At 52.3% G+C, this 16217-nt stretch overlaps 1 protein-coding gene across 1 annotated transcript in view; it reads left to right on the top strand.

Moving 5' to 3' along the window:
* GNPTAB (N-acetylglucosamine-1-phosphate transferase subunits alpha and beta) overlaps positions 1 to 11327 on the top strand; it is a 35645-nt gene extending 24318 nt beyond the window's left edge. Inside the window, 6 exon segments of the mRNA XM_078882333.1 lie at positions 1958 to 2080; positions 2776 to 2861; positions 5521 to 5619; positions 7721 to 7888; positions 8930 to 9020; positions 10250 to 11327. Coding sequence (XP_078738459.1) covers positions 1958 to 2080; positions 2776 to 2861; positions 5521 to 5619; positions 7721 to 7888; positions 8930 to 9020; positions 10250 to 10312 — 630 coding nt within the window. The 3' untranslated portion in view covers positions 10313 to 11327.
* Positions 11328 to 16217: the final 4890 nt, after the last annotated feature.

Here is a 16217-nt window from a genome sequence, read left to right as displayed (position 1 = left end):
TGTCACCATCATCATCGTCACCGTACCACCGTCGTCATCGTCACCATCATCATCGTCACCGTACCACCGTCACCATCATCATCGTCACCGTACCACAGCCGTCATCGTCACCATCATCATCGTCACCGTACCACAGCCGTCATTGTCACCATCATCATCGTCACGTACCACCGTCGTCATCGTCACCATCATCATCGTCACCGTACCACCGTCACCATCATCATCGTCACCGTACCACAGCCGTCATCGTCACCATCATCATCGTCACCGTACCACCGTCGTCATCGTCATCATCGTCATCGTACCACAGCCGTCATCGTCACCATCATCATCGTCACCGTACCACCGTCGTCATTGTCACCATCACCATCATCATCGTACCACCGTCGTCATCGTCACCATCACCATCGTCACCGTACCACCGTCGTCATCGTCACCATCATCATCGTCACCGTACCACCGTCGTCATTGTCACCATCACCATCATCATCGTACCACCGTCGTCATCGTCACCATCATCATCGTCACCGTACCACCGTCGTCATCATCATCATCATCATCGTCACCGTACCACCGTCATCATCGTCATCATCGTCACCGTACCACCGTCGTCATCGTCACAATCATCATCGTCACCACCGTCGTCATCGTCACCATCATCATCGTCACCGTACCACCATCGTCATCCCCATCATCGTCACCGTACCACCGTCGTCATCGTCACCATCATCATCGTCACCATCATCATCGTCACCGTACCAGTGTCGTCATCGTCACCATCATCATCGTCACCATCATCATCGTCACCACCGTCGTCATCGTCACCATCATCATCGTCACCGTACCAGTGTCGTCATCGTCACCATCATCATCGTCACCATCATCATCGTCACCACCGTCGTCATCGTCACCATCATCATTGTCACCGTACCACCGTCGTCATCCCCATCATCGTCACCGTACCACCGTCGTCATCGTCACCATCATCATCGTCACCATCATCATCGTCACCGTACCAGTGTCGTCATCGTCACCATCATCATCGTCACCGTACCACCGTCGTCATCGTCACCATCATCGTCGTCACCGTACCAGCGTCGTCATTGTCACCATCATCATCGTCACCGTACCAGCGTCGTCACCGTCACCATCATCATCGTCACCGTACCACCATCGTCACCATCATCATCGTCACCGTACCACCGTCACCATCATCATCGTCACCGTACCATTGTCACCATCATCATTGTCACCGCACCACAGCCGTCATCATCACCGTGTTGTGATCACGCTGCACTCTGAGATGTTTGGTAACGCAGTGGGCACAGTCTTACTGCAAGCTGTCACTGCTGCTGCTGCTGTTGTCATTGTTGCTGTCGCTGCAGTTATCATTGTTGCTGCAGTTATCATTGTTGCTGCAGTTATCATTGTTGCTGCAGCTATCATTGTTGGTGTCGCTGCAGTTATCATTGTTGCTGCAGTTATCATTGTTGGTGTCGCTGCAGTTATCATTGTTGCTGCAGTTATCATTGTTGGTGTCGCTGCAGTTATCATTGTTGCTGCAGTTATCATTGTTGCTGCAGTTATCATTGTTGGCGTCGCTGCAGTTATCATTGTTGCTGCAGTTATCATTGTTGGCGTTGCTGCAGTTATCATTGTTGCTGCAGTTATCATTGTTGGTGTTGTAATTGTTGTTTTTGCTGTTGCTGCTATTGTCATTGTTGCTGTCGATGCTGTTGATGCTGTTGATGCTTTTGTACGTCCATTGGGTAGCGAACACCAACATTTGTTTCCGCTGGGCACTCCACCCCCCACTTCCCCACCCCCCCACCCCCCCCCGCTCCCCCCCCCACCCCTCTCGCTCTCCCCCCCCCGTACCCCTCCCACCCCCCCCCCCGTTCCCCCCGCTCTCCCCGCTCCCCCCGTGTGCCCGGGGGTCTCTCCGTGCGTCCGCCAGGACCTGACCAACATGGAGCAGACGCTCATCAACTGCTCCCGCTCGCTGCCGCCCCCCAACGTCACCGCCCTGCGGTCCCCCCCGCCCCGGCCCACGCCCGAGGTCTACTACACCGCCGACATGGTGAGCCGCGCGGCGCGCCAACACCGCACGCGGCGCGGTGAGCCGTGTGACGCGACTCCACACGGCACGGACGCCACGCACGGCGAGGTCGGTTGGTGCGTGGTGACGCCACGCCGTGTCTGGCACGGTGAGCCGTGTGACGCAACGCCGCGCGACGCCACGCACGGCGAGGTAGTTTGGTGGTGTGACGCGGCGTGTGCTGCGTGTGGCACACCGTCGCAGCCCCGACAGCACGGCGAGCTGTAAGGTGTGTGCCGTGTGTAACGTGTGTGCCGTGTGTGCCGTGTGTAACGTGTGTGCCGTGTGTGCCGTGTGTGACGTGTGTGACGTGTGTGCCGTGTGTGCCGTGTGTGACGTGTGTGACGTGTGTGCCGTGTGTGCCGTGTGTGACGTGTGTGACGTGTGTGCCGTGTGTAACGTTTGTAACGTCTGTAACGTTTCTAGCGTGTGTAACGTTTCTAGCGTGTGTGACGTGTGTAACGTGTGTAACGTGTGTAACGTGTGTGTGTAACGTGTGTGTGTAACGTGTGTAACGTGTGTGCCGTGTGTAACGTTTGTAACGTCTGTAACGTTTCTAGCGTGTGTAACGTTTCTAGCGTGTGTGACGTGTGTGACGTGTGTAACGTGTGTAACATGTATGACGTGTGTGACGTGTGTAACATGTATGACGTGTGTGACGTCTGTCTCTGGCCCAGCCTCCGGTGACGCTCGCGTTGGTGGAGAGCTGCGAGCCGCTTGTGAAGCTCATCAGGGACGGCTTCAAGGACAAGAACAAGTACAAGTACGAGCTGCTGCTGCTGCTACCAAGACGACGCCACCATCGCCATCGGCGTCGTTAGTGTCACGATCGTCGTCGTCGTCATCATCATCAGGAGCAGTAGCGGCATGATGAGCATCATCAGCGTCTGCATCATCATCATCAGTAGTAGTAGTAGCAGCAACATGTGCATCATCATCACCATCTTTAGTTTTATAAACATCATTATCAGCATCATCATCGTCGTCGTCAGCAGCATCAGGAGCAGTAGCGGCATGATGAGCATCATCAGCGTCTGCATCATCATCAGTAGTAGTAGTAGTAGCAGCAACATGTGCATCATCATCACCATCTTTAGTTTTATAAACATCATTATCAGCATCATCATCGTCAGCAGCATCAGGAGCAGTAGCGGCTTGATGAGCATCATCAGCGTCTGCATCATCATCAGTAGTAGTAGTAGCAACATGTGCATCATCATCACCATCTTTAGTTTTATAAACATCATTATCAGCATCATCATCGTCGTCGTCAGCATCATCAAGAGCTGTAGCGGCTTGATGAGCATCATCAGCGTCTGCATCATCATCAGTAGTAGTAGTAGCAACATGTGCATCATCATCATCATCTTTAGTTTTATAAACATCATTATCAGCATCATCATCGTCGTCGTCAGCAGCATCAGGAGCAGTAGCGGCATGATGAGCATCATCAGCGTCTGCATCATCATCAGTAGTAGTAGTAGCAGCAACATGTGCATCATCATCACCATCTTTAGTTTTATAAACATCATTATCAGCATCATCATCGTCAGCAGCATCAGGAGCTGTAGCGGCTTGATGAGCATCATCAGCGTCTGCATCATCATCAGTAGTAGTAGTAGCAGCAACATGTGCATCATCATCACCATCTTTAGTTTTATAAACATCATTATCAGCATCATCATCGTCAGCAGCATCAGGAGCTGTAGCGGCTTGATGAGCATCATCAGCGTCTGCATCATCATCAGTAGTAGTAGCAGCAACATGTGCATCATCATCACCATCTTTAGTTTTATAAACATCATTATCAGCATCATCATCGTCAGCAGCATCAGGAGCTGTAGCGGCTTGATGAGCATCATCAGCGTCTGCATCATCATCAGTAGTAGTAGTAGTAGCAGCAACATGTGCATCATCATCACCATCTTTAGTTTTATAAACATCATTATCAGCATCATCATCGTCAGCAGCATCAGGAGCTGTAGCGGCATGATGAGCATCATCAGCGTCTGCATCATCATCATCAGTAGTAGTAGTAGTAGCAACATGTGCATCATCATCACCATCTTTAGTTTTATAAACATCATTATCAGCATCATCATCGTCAGCAGCATCAGGAGCTGTAGCGGCATGATGAGCATCATCAGCGTCTGCATCATCATCAGTAGTAGTAGTAGTAGCAGCAACATGTGCATCATCATCACCATCTTTAGTTTTATAAACATCATTATCAGCATCATCATCGTCGTCGTCAGCAGCATCAGGAGCAGTAGCGGCATGATGAGTACCATCAGCGTCTGCGTCATCATCATCATCAGTAGTAGTAGCAACATGTGCATCATCATCATCATCACCATCTTTAGTTTTATAAACATCATTATCAGCATCATCATCGTCAGCAGCATCAGGAGCTGTAGCGGCATGATGAGCATCATCAGCGTCTGCATCATCATCATCAGTAGTAGTAGTAGCAGCAACATGTGCATCATCATCACCATCTTTAGTTTTATAAACATCATTATCAGCATCATCATCGTCAGCAGCATCAGGAGCTGTAGCGGCATGATGAGCATCATCAGCGTCTGCATCATCATCAGTAGTAGTAGTAGCAGCAACATGTGCATCATCATCACCATCTTTAGTTTTATAAACATCATTATCAGCATCATCATCGTCGTCGTCAGCAGCATCAGGAGCAGTAGCGGCATGATGAGTACCATCAGCGTCTGCGTCATCATCATCATCAGTAGTAGTAGCAACATGTGCATCATCATCATCATCACCATCTTTACTTTTATACACATTATCATCTCATCATCATCATCGTTGTCGTCAGCAGCATCAGGAGCTGTAGCGGCATGATGAGTACCATCAGCGTCTGCGTCATCATCATCATCCGAGGCAGCAGTGGCAGTTGGGTATTGTGTGCATGTGATGTTTACATGATGTGTGGTGTGATGCCTTTCAGTGCGATGTGATGTAATGCGTGATGTGACGGGTGTGATGGCAAGCGTGATGTGTATAATATGCAATGTGTGTGGTGTGTGTGTGGTGTTGTGTCTGGTGTATGTGTGTTGTGTGTGTGTGTGTGTGGTGTGTGTGTGTGTGATGTGTGTGTGTTGTGTCTGGTGTGTGTGTGTGTGGTGTGTGATGTCGTGTGTGATGTGCAATGTCGTGTGTGGTGTGCGATGTTGTGTGTGTGGTGTTGTGTCTGGTGTTTGTGTGTTGTGTGTGGTGTGTGTGGTGTTGTGTCTGGTGTGTGTGTGTGTTGTGTGTGGTGTGTCTGTGTGGTGTGTCTGTGTGTTGTGTCTGGTGTGTGTGTGTGTGTGTCGTGTGTGGTGTATGATGTCGTGTGTGACGTGTGATGTTGTCGATGTTGTGTGTAATATGCGCAATGGTGTCGTGTGTGATGTCGCGTGGAGGTTCGAGGTGATGGGAGAAGAGGACATCGCGTTCAAGATGATCCGCACAAACGTCTCGCACGTGGTCGGCCAACTCGACGACATTCGCAAGCACCCACGGTCCCTCGCGCACTCACTCACTCACTCGGTCGCTCACTCGGTCGCTCACTCACTCATCCACTCACTCACTCACTCAGTCACTCACTCACTCACTCAGTCACTCACTCACTCACTCAGTCACTCACTCACTCAGTCACTCACTCACTCAGTCACTCACTCAGTCACTCACTCACTCAGTCACTCACTCACTCAGTCACTCACTCAGTCACTCACTCACTCAGTCATCCACTCACTCACTCATCCACTCACTCACTCAGTCACTCACTCACTCACTCAGTCGCTCACTCATCCACTCGGTCGCTCACTCACTCAGTCGCTCACTCACTCACTCACTCGGTCGCTCACTCGGTCGCTCACTCACTCACTCAGTCACTCACTCACTCAGTCACTCACTCAGTCACTCACTCACTCAGTCACTCACTCACTCAGTCACTCACTCACTCACTCAGTCACTCAGTCACTCACTCACTCAGTCACTCACTCAGTCACTCACTCACTCAGTCACTCACTCAGTCACTCACTCAGTCACTCACTCACTCAGTCATCCACTCACTCAGTCACTCACTCACTCACTCGGTCGCTCACTCGGTCGCTCACTCACTCATCCACTCACTCACTCACTCACTCGGTCGCTCACTCACTCAGTCGCTCACTCATCCACTCGGTCGCTCACTCACTCAGTCGCTCACTCACTCACTCGGTCGCTCACTCGGTCGCTCACTCACTCACTCACTCGGTCGCTCACTCGGTCGCTCACTCACTCATCCACTCACTCACTCACTCGGTCGCTCACTCACTCAGTCGCTCACTCACTCACTCGGTCGCTCACTCACTCGGTCACTCACTCACTCACTCGGTCGCTCACTCACTCGGTCGCTCACTTACTCGGTCGCTCACTCACTCTGTCGCTCACTCACTCAGTCGCTCACTCACTCGGTCACTCACTCACTCAGTCGCTCACTCACTCAGTCGCTCACTCACTCATCCACTCATTCACTCTCTCAGTCGCTCACTCAGTCATCCACTCATTCACTCGGTCGCTCACTCACTCAGTCGCTCACTCATCCACTCGGTCGCTCACTCACTCAGTCGCTCACTCACTCACTCGGTCACTCACTCACTCACTCACTCGATCGCTCACTCACTCGGTCACTCACTCGCTCACTCACTCGCTCACTCACTCACCCACTCGCTCGCTCACTCGCTCACTCAGTCACTCACTCCCCCTCCTCCCCGCGTCCCAGGAAGTTCATCTGCCTCAACGACAATATCGACCATTCGCTCACTCACTCACTCACTCAATTACTCACTCACTCACTCGCTCGCTCGCTCGCTCACTCGCTCACTCACTCACTCACTCACTCTGAGACTTACTCACTCACTCACTCCCTCCCCTTCCCCGCGTCCCAGGAAGTTCATCTGCCTCAACGACAACATCGACCACTCGCTCACTCACTCACTCACTCACTCACTCACTCGTTCACTCACTCACTCACTCACTCACTCGCTCACTCACTCGCTCGCTCGCTCGCTCGCTCACTCACTCACTCTGAGACTTACTCACTCACTCGCTCACTCACTCACTCACTCACTCCCCCCTCTCCCCGCGCCCCAGGAAGTTTATCTGCTTCAATGACAATATCGACCACTCGCTCACTCACTCACTCACTCTGAGACTTACTACTCACTCACTCGCTCACTCACTCACTCCCCCCCTCCCCGCGTCCCAGGAAGTTCATCTGCCTCAACGACAATATCGACCACTCGCTCACTCACTCACTCACTCGCTCACTCACTCACTCACTCGCTCACTCACTCACTCACTCGCTCACTCACTCACTCACTCTGAGACTTACTCACTCACTCGCTCACTCACTCACTCACTCCCCCCCCTCCCCGCGCCCCAGGAAGTTTATCTGCTTCAATGACAATATCGACCACTCGCTCACTCACTCACTCACTCTGAGACTTACTCACTCACTCACTCGCTCACTCACTCACTCGCTCGCTCACTCACTCGCTCACTCACTCACTCACTCTGAGACTTACTCACTCACTCGCTCACTCACTCACTCACTCCCCCCCCCTCCCCGCGCCCCAGGAAGTTCATCTGCCTCAACGACAACATCGACCACTCGCACCGCGACGCGGCCACCGTCAAGGCGGTGCTGCGAGACTTCTACGAGTCGCTCTTCCCCGCACCCTCTCAGTTCGAGCTGCCGCGAGAGTTTCGCAACCGCTTCCTGCACGTGCCCCAGCTCCTCGCCTGGTGAGAGAGCTCGCACTCACTCTCTCCTTCTCTCTCTCATATGCTCTCTCGCTCACTCTCTCTCTGTTTCTCTCTCGCTCTCTCTCTCACTCTCCCATGCCCTCTCTCTCATTCCATCTCTCTCTGTCTCTCTTTTTTACGATGTAGTGGAAACAAGAAGATGCTCGGTGTATTCGGCACTTTGCTTCGTTCATCATTTCGTAAATTTTTTTTTTTTAACTGGGCTTTATGTAACCCCGCCCATCTAGCTCACTCTCGCTCGCTCTCTCTCTCGCTCTCTCACTCTCTCCCTCGCTCTCTCGAGACAACAACACTAAGGGTCGGTGACGTCATCGCGGCGTTTGTGCGGGGCCAGGTACACCCCGAAGGGTCGGAAGGTTCACTGCTGGGACAGGTGCCAGATGACACGGGTTGACTGACTGGGCGCCATGGTGGCTAGGAGATGTTAACTATCTCGCCTGGTGTACAGGAGGTCGTGGGTTCGATCCCGACCCTGATGCCTGCTGCTGTATTTTTGGAGTTTGCGTCTCTCATCATCATCACGGTGGCTAGGAGATGTTAACTACCTTGCCTGGTGTACAGGAGGTCGCGGGTTCGATCCCGACCCTGACGCCTGCTGATGTGTATTTGGAGTTTGCGTGTCTCTCTCTGTGGTCGTGTGGATTTTTCTCGGGGTCCTCCGGTTTTTCCCTCCACATTTAGAATCAAGATCGCGCGTTTCAGAGTATTTGGGGAGCGGCGGTGTAGCGGTTAGCGCACTGCTTTATGATCCCGGCGACCCGCTCACCGCCAACACCAGTGACGATTATCCGAACCGGTTCTGGGCTTCCCCTAGGTCGACTCAGCCTCAAATTAGTAACCTGGTGCGGTGTTTAAAAACATCGCCACTGGGGAGACAAAGACGGCCGGGCGTGGTGCTGGCCGCCCACCCCCTCGTGTGCCGTGCCGGCCTTCATAGGTGCTGCTAACAGCGCTTGCCCCAACTGGGGGGGGGGGGGGTGAGGGAGCGAATGTTTGCCCTCATCTGTTGTGCGTGCTCAGGAGGGAGTTCCGTGACCGCCTCAAGTTCTGGACTCACTGCATCCTGGCGTCGCTCATCATCTTCAGCCTCGCCTCCTTCTGCTCCGACCAGGTGAGCGAGCGTCGCTGCGATTACCCCCCCTCACCCACCCCCCGCCGCCCCTCCCCGCCCCGCCCCGCCTCACCGCGGGTCTCCCCTCGGGGTAGCGACGCGGGCCGAGCGGGGCAGAGCAAAGCGGGGTCACCCCCCTTCGTCGGTGTCGGTGTCGTCAGCATCATTGACGTGACACGCGAGGAGAGAGAGGGAGGGAGAGAGCGAGCAAGAGAGTGAGCGAGAGAGTGAGCGAGAGAGCGAGCGAGAGAGCGAGCGAGAGAGTGAGCGAGAGTGAGCGAGAGAGTGAGAGAGAGCAAGAGAGTGAGCAAGAGAGTGAGCGAGAGAGCGAGCGAGAGAGCGAGCGAGAGAGTGAGCGAGAGTGAGCGAGAGAGTGAGCGAGAGAGTGAGAGAGAGCAAGCGAGATAGCGAGCGAGATAGTGAGCGAGAGAGAGTGCGAGCGAGGGAGCGAGCGAGGGAGGGAGGGAGGGAGCGAGGGAGGGAGCGGGCGAGGGAGGGAGGGGGCGAGCGAGGGGGCGAGCGAGAGGTGGGGCTTTACATAAAGCAGAGTTTAAAAATGTAAATTTAATAAAAAAAAATAAAAAAAATTACGAAATGATGAACGAATTGGGGGGGGGGGGGGGCTCTGACGTCATTGGGGATCTTCGATGGCGCGGCTGACCCCCTGCTGTGATTTCTCTTCTCCTTCTCATCATCATCATCATCCTCCTCATCATCATCATCATCCTCATCATCATCATCATCCTCCTCCTCCACCTCCTCCTCCTCATCCTCCTCATCATCATCATCCTCCTCCTCCTCCTCCTCCTCATCATCATCATCATCATCCTCCTCCTCATCATCATCCTCCTCATCCTCATCATCATCCTCCTCCTCCTCCTCCTCATCATCATCATCATCATCATCCTCCTCCTCCTCCTCCTCCTCCTCCTCCTCATCATCATCATCATCCTCCTCCTCCTCCTCCTCCTCATCATCATCCTCCTCCTCCTCCTCCTCCTCCTCCTCCTCCTCATCATCATCATCATCCTCCTTCTCATCATCATCATCATCATCCTCCTTCTCATCATCATCATCATCATCCTCCTTCTCATCATCATCATCATCATCCTCCTTCTCATCATCATCATCATCATCCTCCTTCTCATCATCATCATCATCATCCTCCTTCTCATCATCATCATCATCATCCTCCTCCTTATCATCATCATCATCATCCTCCGCTGCAGCTGCTGTCGCTTCGCCGACGCTACCTGCCGAGGAGGAGGGAGGGCGTCGGGATCGGGGTGTGATCCGCCGGAGGGGGGCGCGATGACGTCACCGCCGGACGCGATGATGTCACTGCCGGACGCGATGATGTCACCGCCAGAAGCGATGACGTCACGGCCAGAAGCGATGTCACCGCCAGACGCGATGATGTCACCACCAGATGCGATGATGTCACAACCAGATGCGATGATGTCACCACCAGACGCGATGATGTCACCACCAGACGCGATGATGTCACAACCAGATGCGATGATGTCACCACCAGACGTGATGATGTCACACCAGACGCGATGATGTCACCACCAGACGCGATGATGTCACAACCAGATGCGATGATGTCACCACCAGACGCGATGATGTCACCACCAGACGCGATGATGTCACAACCAGATGCGATGATGTCACCACCAGACGCGATGATGTCACCACCAGACGCGATGATGTCACAACCAGATGCGATGATGTCACCACCAGACGTGATGATGTCACACCAGACGCGATGATGTCACCACCAGACGCGATGATGTCACAACCAGATGCGATGATGTCACAACCAGATGGTAATGAGGTGGTGGAGATGGTGGTGGTCAGAATCAATGTTTATATTGGAGGAATCTTATGAGCTGTAAAGCTCCAAAGATTCCTACTCGGGGCAGGTGAGGAAGTCACAACAATACAAAAGCACAATGGGAGTGCAAAGTATATGGAAGGTAAGCAAATGACCAACACGTTTTACTTCACCAGGTAAAGCCCCCACTGAGCTGTTATCTTCTTATTCAGAAGCAACCTGACCACGAATGATAGCCCTGGTGGTGGTGGTGAGGTCGTGGAGGTGGTGGTGGTGATGCTGGGAGTGAGGTGGTGGTGGTGGTGGTAGTGAGGTCGTAGAGATGGTGGTGAGGTGGTGGAGGTGATGGTGGTGATGCTGGGAGTGAGGTGGTGGTGGTGGAGGTGGTGGTGGTAGTGAGGTCGTAGAGATGGTGGTGAGGTGGTAGTAGTGGTGGTTGTGAGGTGGTGGTGGTGGTAGTGAGGTCGTAGAGATGGTGGTGAGGTGGTGGAGGTGGTGGTAGTGGTGGTAGTGAGGTGGTGGTGGTGGAGGTGGAGGTGGTGGTGGTAGTGAGGTCGTAGAGATGGTGGTGAGGTGGTGGAGGTGGTGGTAGTGGTGGTAGTGAGGTGGTGGTGGTGGTGGTAGTGAGGTGGTGGTAGTGGTGGTTGTGAGGTGGTGGTGGTAGTGAGGTCGTGGAGGTGGTGCTTGTGAGGTGGTGGTGGTAGGGAGGTGTTGGAGGTGGTGGTGGTGGTGGTGGTGGTGGTAGTGAGGTGTTGGAGGTGGTGGTGATGCTGGGAGTGAGGTGGTGATGGTGGTGGAGGTGGTGGTGGTAGTGAGGTGTTGGAGGTCGTGGTGGTGGTGGTGATGCTGGGAGTGAGGTGGTGGTGGTGGTGGTGGTGGTGGTGGTGGTGGTAGGGAGGTGTTGGAGGTGGTGGTGGTGGTGGTAGGGAGGTGTTGGAGGTGGTGGTGGTGGTGATGCTGTGAGTGAGGTGGTGGTGGTGGTAGGGAGGTGTTGGAGGTGTTGGAGGTGATGCTGGGAGTGAGGTGGTGGAGGTGGTGGTGGTAGTGAGGTGTTGGAGGTGGTGGTGGTGATGCTGGGAGTGAGGTGGTGGTGGTGGTGGTGGAGGTGGTGGTGGTAGTGAGGTGTTGGAGGTGGTGGTGGTGGTGGTGATGCTGGGAGTGAGGTGGTGGTGGTGGTAGGGAGGTGTTGGAGGTGATGCTGGGAGTGAGGTAGTGGGAGGTGTTGGAGGTGGTGGTGGTGGTAGGGAGGTGTTGGAGGTGTTGGAGGTGGTGGTGGTGGTGGTAGGGAGGTGTTGGAGGTGATGCTGGGAGTGAGGTGGTGGTGGTGGTAGGGAGGTGTTGGAGGTGGTGGTGGTGGTGGTGGTAGGGAGGTGTTGGAGGTGGTGGTGGTGGTGATGGTGGTAGGGAGGTGGTGGGAGGTGTTGGAGGTGGTGGTGGTGGTGGTAGGGAGGTGTTGGAGGTGGTGGTGGTGGTGATGGTGGTAGGGAGGTGTTGGAGGTGGTGGTGGTGGTGGTGATGGTGGTAGGGAGGTGGTGGGAGGTGTTAGAGGTGGTGGTGGTGGTGGTAGGGAGGTGTTGGAGGTGGTGGTGGTGATGGTGGTAGGGAGGTGTTGGAGGTGGTGGTGGTGGTGGTGGTGATGGTGGTAGGGAGGTGGTGGGAGGTGTTAGAGGTGGTGGTGGTGGTGGTGGTGGTGGTAGGGAGGTGTTGGAGGTGGTGGTGGTGATGGTGGTAGGGAGGTGTTGGAGGTGGTGGTGGTGGTGGTGGTGGTGATGGTGGTAGGGAGGTGGTGGGAGGTGTTAGAGGTGGTGGTGATGGTGGTAGGGAGGTGTTGGAGGTGGTGGTGGTGATGGTGGTAGGGAGGTGGTGGGAGGTGTTAGAGGTGGTGGTGATGGTGGTAGGGAGGTGGTGGGAGGTGTTGGAGGTGGTGGTGGTGGTGATGGTGGTAGGGTGGTGGTGGGAGGTGTTAGAGGTGGTGGTGGTGGTAGGGAGGTGTTGGAGGTGGTGGTGGTGGGACCATAAAAGAACACCTCGGATCTTCCACCGCGCGAGATCTAAACTCCGCTGCGACTGTCGAGCTGTAAACTAGTGCGTTGTAGCACTGGTGTAGGCCTTTGTGTTCCGTTTAGTTCGTGAATTGATGCGCGTGTAGGTCGACTCAGCCTCAAATGAGTACCTAGGGAGACAAAGGCGGCCGGGCGTGGTGCTGGCCACCCACCCCCTCGTGTGCCGTGCCGGCCTTCAAAAGGTGCTACTAACAGCAATTGGGGCATCTCTTGCCGATGATGACGATGGCAATCGATTAACACGGTGATGAGTGGCACGGTGGTGAGGCTGAAACTGATTGGTTCAATTAGCACAGCAGCCTTGCACCCCCTTGGGGGCCGCCCATAAATGACGTCACGCACCTAGGAGGGGAGGGTCAGACATTGTGACGATGGGGGGACGGGGCGTTTGAGAAATGTGACGTCACATCAAAATGCTGCAACTTTAAATAAATATAGACAACACGTTCTACTTAATTAAATAGACTTTATAATAAATGTTTTCTCATACAACATCAGAGTGCAGCGCCACATTAAATACGCACTACAATGACAATAGTTTAAAGCGATTTGAAGCATGTTTTATTTTCAAAATGTAAATATGGTTTTGGGGGGGGGGGGGCAGAGCTTTGTGACGTCATAATTGAGGGGGGGGGGGGTCTGACTTTTTGTGACGCCGTGTGACGAGGGGGGGGAGGGGGGGTCAAAAATCGTCCAAAATTGCGTGACGTCATTTAAGAACGGCCCCTTTGGTTCTAAATCGTAAAGAAAAAATCAAGTACAACGTTAATAATTACATAGCAGAGGTCACAAACGGGTTTTGATTCCTTACCCGTACCCGGCCGCACCAGGGTCGCAAACGGCTACCCGTACCCGTACCCTACCCGTACCCGGCTGGTTAAAGAGCTTCGTAGGGTAGGGTACGGGTATCGGGTACCCGATTGCGACCTCTGGGATGAAGCCACGTTGCAGGCGCGGGTGGGTTGATTCTAGGAACTTGAATTGTGAGAAGAGACAAGACGTTGGGAAATGAGTGACAAACGGTGACTCACCAGTGACTCACGGCCTACCCGTACCCGGCCGCACCAGGGTCGCAAACGGCTACACGTACCCGGCCGGGTACGTGTAGCCGGGTATCGGGTAGGGTACGGGTATCGGGTACCCGGTTGCGACCTGGCACGTGGCAATGAGGCTCAAACCCGGTCTCTTTGGGCGGTCACCTGGTCTACACGACACTTTTCTTGAGAGGTCACAATCAGAATGTTTCGACTGGAAGAATCCGATGGGCTACGAAGCTCTTTAACTTGTTTTTTCCCCACGGATGTTCAGTCGGTGATATTGTGACAGGGTGGTGTAATTTCGATTTAAAGCTTTCGTGACTGCAGGGATTCATCTTCTTGGTTCTTTCGGTAAAGTCACGTAGAAGGGAGGTAATAAAATAATAAAAATAAAACATAATAAAATTTCGATTTAAAGCTTTCGTGACTGCAGGGATTCATCTTCTTGGTTCTTTCGGTGAAGTCACGTAGAAGGGAAATAATAAAATAATAAAAATAAAACATAATAAAATTTCGATTTAAAGCTTTCGTGACTGCAGGGATTCATCTTCTTGGTTCTTTCGGTAAAGTCACGTAGAAGGGAAATAATAAAATAATAAAAATAAAACAATAAAATTTCGATGTAAAGCTTTCGTGACTGCAGGGATTCATCTTCTTGGTTCTTTCGGTAAAGTCACGTAGAAGGGAAATAATAAAATAATAAAAATAAAACATAATAAAATTTCGATTTAAAGCTTTCGTGACTGCAGGGATTCATCTTCTTGGTTCTTTCGGTGAAGTCACGTAGAATGGAAATAATAAAATAGGAAAAATAACCCATAAAAAATATAAAATAATATTATAATATAATATTTTACTATGTTTTATTTTCATTATTTTATTACTTCCATTCTACGTTACTTTACCGAATGAACCAAGAAGAAGGGCGGTGTAAATTTACGATGATTGATGTTGTGGTGGTTGTTGTGGTGGTGTCAGTTTCAATAAATTATGGAATAAAAAAATAAATGTTGTACGGCTCTTTGGCTATTTAATTTCACGTTCTTTTCAGTCGTCTGTCATTAGAGAGAGCGGTGCGGTTCTTCACCTTCGCTGCAGTCGTGTGTAGGGTGACACTGACAACACCACGGATGGGAGACCACGGCGGTATGGCTTGTGGACATTGCCAAGCTCAAGAGAAGAATAATAATTATCATTGCCTGGGCTAATTCATGATGCTGACTACCTCGCCTGGTATACAGGAGGTCGTGGGTTCGATCCCGACCCTGACGCCTGCTGCTGTATATTTGGAGTCTGTCTCTCATCATCATCACGGTGGCTAGGAGATGTTGACTATCTCGACTGGTATACAGGAGGTCATGGGTTCGATCCCGACCCTGACACCTGCTGCTGCTGTATATGTGGAGTTTGCGTCTCTCATCATCATCAAGGTGGCTAGGAGATGTTGACTATCTCGACTGGTATACAGGAGGTCATGGGTTCGATCCCGACCCTGACGCCTGCTGCTGTATATTTGGAGTCTGTCATCATCATCACGGTGGCTAGGAGATGTTGACTATCTCGACTGGTATACAGGAGGTCGTGGGTTCGATCCCGACCCTGACACCTGCTGCTGCTGTATATGTGGAGTTTGCGTCTCTCATCATCATCACGGTGGCTATGAGATGTTAACTACCTCGCTTGGTAAACCGTGTAGGTTGACACGGTATGCAAACCAGACAGTATATATGAGAGAGAGAAAAAAATAAACATAAGGGGCCGTCCATAAATGACGTCACGCGATTTTGGACGATTTTTGACCCCCCCCCCCTCGTCACACGGCGTCACAAAAAGTCTGACCCCCCCCCCCTCAAATATGACGTCACAAAGCTTTGCCCCCCCCCCTTCCCCCAAAAATCATATTTACATTTTGAAAATAAAACATGCTTCAAATCGCTTTAAACTATTGTCATTGTAGTGCGTGTTTAATGTGGCGCTGCGCTCTGATGTCGTAGGAAGAAAACATTTATTAAAAAGTCAATTTAATTAAGTAGAACGTGTTGTCGATATTTATTTAAAGTTGCAGAATTTTGATGTGACGTCACATTTCTCAAACGCCCCGCCCCCCCTCGTCACACATCGTCACAAATGTCTGACCCCGCCCCCCCCCCCTAGGTGCGTGACGTCATTTATGGGCGTTCCCTAAGATTTTTAAAAAAAATCGCGTTTCTCTCGCCGTAGTCGCTACCCTTTGACCTTTCCACCTCTCCCAATGAACTCA

Source organism: Lampetra fluviatilis, chromosome 64 (assembly GCF_964198595.1).
Source record: "Lampetra fluviatilis chromosome 64, kcLamFluv1.1, whole genome shotgun sequence".
Lineage (NCBI taxonomy): Eukaryota > Metazoa > Chordata > Hyperoartia > Petromyzontiformes > Petromyzontidae > Lampetra > Lampetra fluviatilis.
This window is presented reverse-complemented; position numbering and strand designations above follow the sequence as displayed.